The 10,198-nt window shown below is 46.7% G+C and overlaps 1 protein-coding gene across 1 annotated transcript; it reads right to left on the reverse strand.

Annotated features, from left to right (window-relative positions):
• Window positions 1-571: 571 nt before the first annotated feature.
• LOC111965505 (equilibrative nucleobase transporter 1-like) lies at window positions 572-9,889 on the reverse strand. The gene is given in 15 exon segments (XM_070444212.1): window positions 572-1,196; window positions 1,368-1,490; window positions 1,772-1,805; window positions 1,808-1,864; window positions 1,867-1,941; window positions 3,142-3,249; window positions 4,664-4,807; window positions 4,967-5,082; window positions 5,946-6,085; window positions 6,209-6,301; window positions 6,506-6,582; window positions 6,732-6,778; window positions 8,946-9,075; window positions 9,291-9,530; window positions 9,850-9,889. Coding segments are annotated over 14 exon segments (1,335 nt in total). The 5' UTR covers window positions 9,478-9,530; window positions 9,850-9,889; the 3' UTR covers window positions 572-1,192.
• Window positions 9,890-10,198: the final 309 nt, after the last annotated feature.

The raw sequence follows: 10,198 nt of genomic DNA on the forward strand, positions 1-10,198 counted from the left end.
TGTTTCCTAGAGATGAACGTACTTTGGTGCGAAATGTGCAAATCAATCCCAGAACAACAGCAAAGGACCTTGTAAGATGCTAGAGGAAACAGGTACAAAAGTATCTATATCCACAGTAAAACGAGTCCTATATCGACATAACCTGAAAGGCGCTCAGCAAGGAAGAAGCCACTGCTTTTTGGTGAAATGTCCTCTGGTCTGATGAAACAAAAATGTAACTTTTTGGCCATAATGACCATCGTTATGTTTGGAGGAAAAAGAGGGATGCTTGCAAGCTGAAGAACACCATCCCAACCGTGAAGCACGGTGGTGCGATCATCATGTTGTGGGGGTGCTTTGCTGCAGGAGGGACTGGTGCACTCACAAAATAGATGGCATCATGAGGAGGGAAAATTATGTGGATATATTGAAGAAACATCTCAAGACATCAGTCAGGAAGTTAAAGCTTGGTCGCAAATGGGTCTTACAAATGGACAATGCCCCAAGCATACTTCCAAAGTTGTGGAAAATGGCTTAAGGACAACAAAGTCAAGGTATTGGAGTGGCCATCACAAAGCCTGACCTCAACCTTTTGAAAATTTGTGGGCAGAACTGAAAAAGCGTGTGCGAGCAAGGAGGCCTACAAAGCTGACTCGGTTACACCAGCTCTGTTAGGAGAATGGGCAAAATTCACCCAACTTATTGTGGAAGGTTGTGGAAGGCTACCCGAAATGTTTGACCCAAGTTAAACAATTAAAGGCAATGCTACCAAATACTAATTGAGTGTATGTAAACTTCTGACCACTGGGAATGTGATGAGAAGAATAAAAGCTGAAATAAATCATTCTCTCTACTATTATTCTAACATTCACATTCTTAAAATAAAGTGGTGATCCTAACTGACCTAAGACAGGGAATTGTTACTAGGATTAAATGTCAGGAATTGTAAAAAACTGAGTTTAAATGTATTTGGCTAAGGTGTATGTAAACTTCCGACTTCAACTGTATATAATATACAACTGGAGAGGAAACAGAGGAGCGAGGGTTGAAATGGCCTTTTTAAAGTGTGTGTTTGTTCCCTTTTTAGAGCTGTGCTAGAGGAGCGGGAGGGAGGTGCCTTGGGTTTACCCCTCTGGGCTGCTAGGCCACAACAGTGCAGATAGACACAGACAGGATGGATGAAGCCAGCAGGCTGAGTAACGCAGGGCTATGTTCACCTGTAGAGGAAAGAGGAAAAGAGAGAGAGTGATGAGGGGAAGGGAGATGGGTCACCACTCTGCAATAAGTCCACATTAGAACATAATGGTAAAGTTTAAAGCCTGCTGCAAAGCTCTCCCAAAGTATAAGGTAGTCTATCTGGTCAATCTGATAACAGTAGCTCCACTCACGTATAGTGGGTCTCCTCCAGCACTCCTTTGACCAGGGTAAAGCAGGGGTACTGCAGCAGAGCCACCACTGCAGACAGAGCCATGATCATACCATACAGCTTCCCAAAGTGACACGGAGGAAAACTACACAGAGGGAGGGAGGCAAGGGAGATAATTTAATTAATTTGTACTACTGTACAAAAGTATGACACTAAGAAGGTGTGAGCATCTATTGTCTGTACTCCCCTATCCTGTTGCATAATGTTTGTTATTGCAAATGGCTGGTGTGTGTGTGTGTGTGTGTGTGTGTGGTGGGTGTTGGTGTGTGTGTGTGTGTGTGTGTGTGTGTGGTTGGTGTGTGGTGTGTGTGTGTGTGTGTGTTGTGTGTGTGTGTGTGTTGTGTGTGTGTGGTCTGTGTGACTCACGCAATGCTGATGAAGGCTGCATTGCCTCCATAGAGAAGGATCGGTTGAGGACCTGCAGGATGAAGGTGAGGTACTGGAGGGGGAGGAAGGGGTGGAGGCACAGATGGAGAACAGGACACACTGCAGCGCCGTCAGTGTTAGGGAGAGCACTGATGCACGCAGGTCTGCCCCTTCTCACTATTCCTGCAACACACACACACACACACACATATGTAACGAGATTGAAATGGCTAGTAGTTAGCGGGTACGCGACTAGCATTTCAATCAGTTACGTCACTTGCTCTGAGACTTAAGTAGGGTTTCCCCTTGCTCTGCAAGGCCGCGGCCTTTGTGGAGCGATGGGTAACGATGCTTCGTGCACCGTTGTTGATGTGTGCAGAGGGTCTCCGTTTTGAGCCCGGGAGGGGCGAGGACGTACTAAGTGGTACTGTTACATTTATGCTGTTGACCCGGATCACTGGTTAGTACTCGCGGAAAAGGAGGAGGTTGAAAGGGGGGTGGATGTAAGGATGTGAAATGGCTAGCTAGTTAGCGGTACGCGCTACTAGCATTTCAATCAGTTACGTCACTTGCTCTGAGACTTAAGTAGGGTTCCCCTTGCTCTGCAAGGGCCGCGCCTTTGTGGAGCGATGGGTAACGATGCTTCGTGGGCGACCGTTGTTGATGTGTGCAGAGGGTCCCTGGTTCGAGCCCGGGTAGGGGCGAGGGGACGTACTAAGTTATACTGTTACACATACACCAAAACTAACAGTATGTACACACACATATACACACACAAACACACAGATAGGATTAGTGTTGTGTTTACAAACCCATGCATATGTTACACCCTTCCCCGCCCCCTTCACAGTAATACAGGGTCAGAGAATCAAGCAGTTCTCAGGGATCTGGTGTTGAAGTTAGTTTAGAGTATAATTTCACTTACGAGTTTTCACAAAAATACAGTGTTGTACACATATTTCAGTAGTGTGAAGATGTTAATCTCGYTTTAATTCTGTCTTCTCCATTTCTACACCACCTCCTTAGGTAGCATACGACACCGCCACTTCAGTCACRCCCTTCCAAGCAGTAATGTACTGAAGGTCAGAGGCTCTTCAGCCCAAATGTTCCTCCAGTAAAACTCTTAATAGCAGAGCAATGTATTTGAAAACAGCTGTAATGTATAGACATCCTTATATTTGAGACTTGTTTTATTGAGTTTTAACTGAAATTGCAGGAACAGCCTGTTACATTCTGAAATTGTTGGCATAGCAAAGAAAGTGACCTGCGAAAGAACTTTCTTTGTGTGTTTGGTTTGGAGTGTGAGTGTGTGAGGTTTCACATGTGTGTTGTAGAGAATTTGTATTAGTGTCTATAGGTGAAGTTTGTACCTGGGGCCCTGGGCTTGCCCTTGTGTCGGTCCATGATGAGGCCGTTCCAGGGGGCACACAGCACCCCACAAAGCTGGGTTACAGCAAAAGCATTGGTGTATGTGCTCACTGCAGGGAAAAACAGAGCGGAATAAGGACGTGCTTAGAAAGAGAGTTTCTTTGTAAGTCTACTTAGTCTACTTTATTAAACATCAGTAAGATATTTATAAACGGTTAAGACAGTAATACACTACATGGCCAAAAGTACATCTCATTCCAAAATTGTGGGCATTAATATGGAGTTGGTCCCCCTTTGCTGCTATAACAACCTCCACTCTTCTGGGAAGGCTTTCCACTAGATGTTGGAGCGTTGCTGCAGGGAGTTGCTTCCATTCAGCCACAAGAGCATTAGTGAGGTTGGGCACTGATGTTGGGCGATTAGGCCTGGCTCGCAGTTGGCGATCCAATTCATCCCAAAGGTGTTCGATGGGGTTGAGGTCAGGGCTCTGTGCAGGCCAGTCAAGTTCTTCCATACCGATCTCGACAAACCATTTCTGTATGGACCTCACTTTGTGCACGGGGGCAATGTCATACTGAAACAGGAAAGGGCCTTTCCCAAACTGTTGCCACAAAGTTGGAAGCACAGAATCGTCTAGAATGTTATTGTATGCTGTAGCGTTAAGATTTCGCTTCACTAGATCTAAGGGGCCTAGCCCGAACAATGAAAAACAGCCCCGGACCATTATTCCTTCTCCACCAAACTTTACGGTTGGCACTATGCATTCGGGCAGGTAGCGTTCTCCTGGCATCCGCCAAACCCAGATTGGTCCATCGGACTGCCAGATGGTGAAGCGTGATTCATCACTCCAGAGAACGTGTTCCACTGCTCCAGAGTCCAATGACAGCAAGCTTTACACCACTCAAGCCGATGCTTGGCATTGCGCACGGTGATCTTAGGCTTGTATGCGGCTGTCGGAAATGGAAACTAATTTAATGGAATCTCATTTCATGAAGCACGCGATGAACAGTTCTTGCGCTGACATTGCTTCTAGAGGCAGCTTGGAACTCGGTAGCGAGTGTTGCAACCGAGAACAGACCATTTCTACGCGCTACGCGCTTCAGCACTCGGCGGTCCCATTCTGTGAGYTTGTGTGGCCTACCACTTCGCAGCTGAGCCGTTGTTACTCCTAGATGTTTCCACTTCAGAATACCAGCACTTACAGTTGACCGGCGCAGCTCTAGCAGGAATTTGAAGAACTGACTTGTTGGAAAGGTGGCATCATATGATGGTGCCACGTTGAAAGTCACTGAGCTCTTCAGTGCGGTTCATTCTACTACCAATGCTCGTCTATGGATATTCCATTGCTGTGTCCTCGATTTTATACACCTGTCAGCAACGGGTGTGGCTGAAATAGCCGGAGCCACTAATTTGAAGGGGCGTCCACATAGTTTTGGCATATGTATAATGTCTGATGCATAAGTATAATGTCTGACAATAGGCTTTTGTAAGTGTGTGTGTGTGAGTGTGTATGTGTGTGTGTACCCAGAGAGGGTTCTCCCTGGGTCAGTCTCTGCAGCATGGGGTTGAGGGTGCCGATGAACAGGTAGTGCCTCAGCTGCATGACAGATAACCACACCAGGTGCCAGAGGAAGAACTTGGACAGGAAACACTCCCAGAAAGTAGCCACTGAGAGGGGMTGGGGAGGAGAGGAAGAGGTCAAATCAGTCACAAATACACACAGATTATGTAATTGCAGTTAACAAGGTCTGTATGGTCAACCAGTCATGAACATATGGGACAAGGGAACGAGAAGGGCTGATATCAAGTTAACCTAAATCTACACACCTTTCTCTGCGCTCTCATTGTTAAAAGGCGTTTCCTCCGTGACATCATCACTCTGCACGCTGGCAATTGCTGCTGTCTGCTCCGGGCTGAAGGTCTTGGTCTGGCCACAGTTTATTCTGTCACAGGGAGTTATAGCAACACTGGTTAGAGTCACACAGAGAACAGACAGACTGGACCCACAGGGGGTGTGCTGGGGTCTCTAGTTTATTAGAGCTTCTGCTAAGAGCAACAAACACTCAGCAGACATGTATTCCCTTCTTTCCCTGGGTCTATTTTCTGTCCAACTCCTGTTCTTTCACCTAGGTGTAGCCCTCGGGGAGGGGGTAGGGGATGTGTTCTTACCCCTAGGTGTAGCCCTCAGGGAGGGGGTAGGGGATGTATTGCTTTCACCTAGGTGTAGCCCTCGGGAGGGGGTAGGGGATGTTTCTTACCTAGGTGTAGCCCTCAGGGAGGGGGTAGGGGATGTGTTTTTACCCGTAGGTGTAGCCCTCAGGGAGGGGGTAGGGGATGTATTCTTATCCCGTAGGTGTAGCCCTCGGGAGGGGGTAGGGATGTGTTTCTTACCCTAGGTGTAGCCCTCAGGGAGGGGGTAGGGGATGTGTTCTTACCCCTAGGTGTAGCCCTCGGGAGGGGGTAGGGGATGTGTTCTTACCTATGTTAGCCTCAGGGAGGGGGTAGGGGATGTGTTCTTTACCCGTATGTGTAGCCTCAGGGAGGGGGTAGGGGATGTGGGGATGTGTTCTTTACCCGTAGGTGTAGCCCTCAGGGAGGGGGTAGGGGATGTGGGGATGTGTTCTTACCCGTAGGTGTAGCCCTCAGGGAGGGGGTAGGGGATGTGTTCTTACCCGTATGTGTAGCCTCAGGGAGGGGTAGGAGATGTGTTCTTACCCCTAGGTGTAGCCCTCAGGGAGGGGGTAGGGGATGTGTTCCTACCCCTAGGTGTACAGCCTCGGGGGGGGGATAGGGGATGTGTTCTTACCGTAGGTGGTAGCCCTCAGGGAGGGGGTAGGGGATGTGTGTTCTGGGTAGCAGGAGGAAGGTCCTGACCAGGTGGATGACGCCACACGCAGCCAGGAAGAGGAAAGAGGCACGCAGAGAGATCCCAGCCTCAAATAGCAGCTAGAGCAGAAGAGAGGCAGGAGGGATGGCATCATTATCACCATCATCATCATCATCATCCCCATCATCATTACCTCATTGACAGCTATCAATTTATAATCTCTGTGTGTGTGTGTGTCTTACCTTGATGATGAGGAAGAGTGCGGAGGAGGAGTCGAAGGCACCATTGTAGAGGGTGATGATGGTGGAGCGAGCGGAACCAAACAGGTTGCCTATCTACAGGAGTAACAGAGAAGTGAAGCATATTTCATGAGTACATACCACAGACTGACAAAACCCCAAGTCAAACAAGTCAAATGCTATATCATGATTGTGTTCCCAGTCATGGTCCTCTTTAATTACTCAGAGAACTCTGCCCTGAGGACTGCTGTGTACATGACTGATGTTTATTCAGGAGGTAATGAATATGAGAGAACAGACCTGCATGTTGGTGACCAGAAACAAGATGCCTCCCACAGAGATGCAGGACAGCGCCGGGAAGAGGAGGACGGACAGAGCTGAGAGAAAAACAGAACAGACCTAAATCTTGCGAATTGCTGACAAAAGTGTAACAAACGTTCCAACTGTTGATAAAAATGTATCAAAAGCTTTGGATATTGGGTAAGCTGTGCCATAAAGCCTGTTTTTGAAAAGTCAATGATTTTACCTGAACTTGAGAAGGCCACAAACAAGGCACCAGAGGTGTACATTGATCTGGAGAAGACACACACATACACACTCGCTGACAATCAGAAACACAATGTCACAATGAGACCAGTCAYGGGGTAATGTTAAAAAATACTTTGTTTAACTTCCCTCTGGTTGTTCCTCCCACTATCCTAGCCCTGTTTTAAGAGCCTTAGCCCACATTAGCTGTGTTTTCCTGGTCCTAGCTACGAGGTCGAGGTCACATCTCAACCTCTTCTATTCTTATTATTTCACCTTTATTTAACCAGCTAGGCCAGTTGAGAACGCTTTCTCATTTACAACTGTGACCTGGCCAAGAGAAAGCAAAGCAGTGCYACAAAAACAACAACACAGAGTTACACATAAACCTCCCTCTCTAGTCTCTATCCTCTCTCTATTTGCATTCCTTCTCTTTTCATTTCCCCTCCACCTAGTGTGAAAAKATGTGGATTTGCTTCTGATTGGCTTAGGAGGCGATGTATGGGGAGTTTGTTGATGCAGATTTGGAATCTGGGGCTATGGAAGGTTTTTTCAGTAACTGCCACATTAACCCTAGTTGGCCCAGTCTAACCCCATCAACCCCAGGCTCAACCACACCCTGAACACTCACAGTCAACAACATAACCCCCAGCCCTTAACTATATCTGTAAATGTCTCCCACCCTGTCCAACTTCATTCCTCTTTCTCACTCCCTCTCTCTCTGCTTGGCATGTCCACTCTCCCTTCATTCCTTACCTCTGGCAGTGCTCGCCCTCTAGCGCTGTCTTGCACCGTCTCTTGGATAACTAGGCACTGAGTCCAATCTACTCCAACAGGAAACTAGAGGCCCAGACAACTCAACTCACACCAGCACTTTCCATTGGTCTCTCTCTACTCTCTCTGTCTCTTCTCTCTCTCTCTCTCAACTCACACCAGCACTTTCCATTGGTTCTCTCTCTCTCGTCTCTCTCTCTCTCTCTCTTCTCTCCTCTCTCTCTCTCTCTCTCTTCTCTCTCTCTCGCTCTCTCTCTCTCTCTTTCTCTCTTCTCTCTCCACTTCATCTCTCTCTCCTCTTCTCTCTCCTTCTCTCTCTCTCTCTCTCGTCTCTCTCTCTCTCTCTCTTCTCTCTCTCTCTCTTCTCTCTCTCTCTCTCTCACAAACACAACTCCCCTCTCCCTTGCTCCTCCCAGAGCGTTCTCCACATCTGTTATTGTGAACAGACATGGGAACCCCTCCAAAAGGAAATAACAGGATGTGACAGACAGAAAAAGAGTGACTTAGCACTGGAGGGTACACATCCTCATGCTTTCCACCGTCACTTAAATAGCACAAACAGAGAGACAGATAGGCAGGGACAGAGTGAAACTGTTGCAGAGAGTGGTAAAGAGAGAGACAGATAGGCAGGGACAGAGTGAAACTGTTGGAGAGAGTGGTAAAGAGAGAGACTGATAGAGGTTCTCTGTTATGGCTGAGGCAATGGCAGACTGTGTTTAGTATTATAAACTGGGTAGTTTGAGTCCTGGATGCTGATTGGCTGAAAGCTGTGGTATATCAGACAATATACCACAGGTATGACAGAAAATTACTGCTCTAATTACATTCATAACCAGTTTATAATAGCAATAAGGCACCTGGGGGGTTTGTGGTATATGATCAATATACCACGGCTAATGGCTGTATCCAGGCACTCCCCGTTGCGTCGTGCTTAAGAACAACCCTTAGCCGTGGTATATTGGTTATAAAACACACCCCCTCGGGCCTTATTGCCAGCTGTCTGGCTGCTTCATAGCACTGTGCTTTTTGACGGTCTCTCAGTCTAACAGCCATAAAATGAGCCGTTAGTGCAGCATCGYCCAGAGACAAAGAAATCTCAACTCCCATGAGATTAGGCATGTAATAAAGCCTCATTAACTCTGAACAGATTCTTAAACATTTAACAAGACTCTATAATATACTGTCTTCACGTAAGGCRAAACCATTGCGGGTAACTCAACACTAAGCACACATCAATGGTTGATGTCAACGGGATATTTGAGTGAAAGGTCAAGATACAGTCTCAAGATAAGATAAGACAAGGCTCATATAGCTGTGCTCAGTATCTTGTTTTAGTGACACTACTGCATTAGGTTGTTTACGTTATGGATATGGTTGAATATAGGTTATCAACCCTGTGCAGCTTAATGATGCGTTATAACATGTTTACAAAAAGACTCACATTCCCAGCAGCCTGGTCACCATGGTGCCAAAACGGTCGAACAGGAAGCCATTGGGCAGCAGCAAGAAGTTGTTCATGAAGGAAGCGATAGTGAAGATGAGGGAGAACTGTTCATCCTGAGCACTGCAGTCTGACACACACACACACACACACACACACACACACACACACACACACACACACACAATCAGAGTGCTGTCAGTATGGGGAGGTGTGTGTGCATGAGTGTGCCCAGGCCTCTGAATGACCTTAAACATTTTTTTTTGTATTTTAAGATATACTGTGAATCCAAACAAATGATACATTATGTTTGAAACGGGATGGTGAGGTGTCTCAGTCACTGACCTAGGAATAGTGTTCCATTGACCCCGGTAGTGTTGACACACAGGTAGCTGAAGTAGCCTTCCGTCTTCAGGACGAACACCAGGGAGGCCCAGCCAAAAACGACCCCCGCAAAACACAGGCACTCCAGCAGTCCTGTGACCAGGGTCAGCCACCGCCGCACCACCGCCTCACCCTCACAACCCAGCATGGTCTTGTCCCGCTCTTTCCCTCTTTTTAGGTTCCCTGGTGGAGTCACTTCACCTAAGAGAGAAAAKWAGAAAAATAGAAAATCAGAAAACAAAACCCAACAAAGATTTTTAAAAGCCCATCTCTTCTCTGAAAGTGATTTCAAATCTCAATGACTCTCTTGAATGCCCTCTTGAATAGCATATACCCTAAAATAATGCTTTTCTGTGTCYTTTTGAGCGACTGGCCATTGCATTTTGCTGCAATCGCATTGAAGGCAAACATACATTTCTAACATTCCAAACACATTGCCAAAGAAACTAGACGTAATAAAAAAGAGACAACTGCTCTGTCGCAACATTCAGTTCTGTGGACAAATGAACCACTTACTCACAGTTCAGAAGAAGATCTCCAGCTACTCTTAGAAAACTACTCCCCTCACTTCCCTCAACTCTCTTTTATAGTTTATATAGCRTTCCTTCCACCCAGTCTCCCCTCCCCTTCATTTGACCCCTCCTCTCCCCTAAATCCCTCTCTCTCTCACCAAATGAAGTCCAATTTTCAGGGTTTGTCTGATGGCGAACACATGAATGTGAAGGAAAAGATACAACGAAAGAAAGCCAATACACACCATGAAAGCAAATTAAATTACATATGGGAGAGATACTTCCAATATTGCCCATCTGTAAAAAGGACTGTTCATTTATCTGTACTGTTTTGCTTGTCTAAACTGTTGCTATTTA

This window comes from Salvelinus sp. IW2-2015, linkage group LG6.2, assembly GCF_002910315.2.
Source record: "Salvelinus sp. IW2-2015 linkage group LG6.2, ASM291031v2, whole genome shotgun sequence".
NCBI lineage: Eukaryota > Metazoa > Chordata > Actinopteri > Salmoniformes > Salmonidae > Salvelinus > Salvelinus sp. IW2-2015.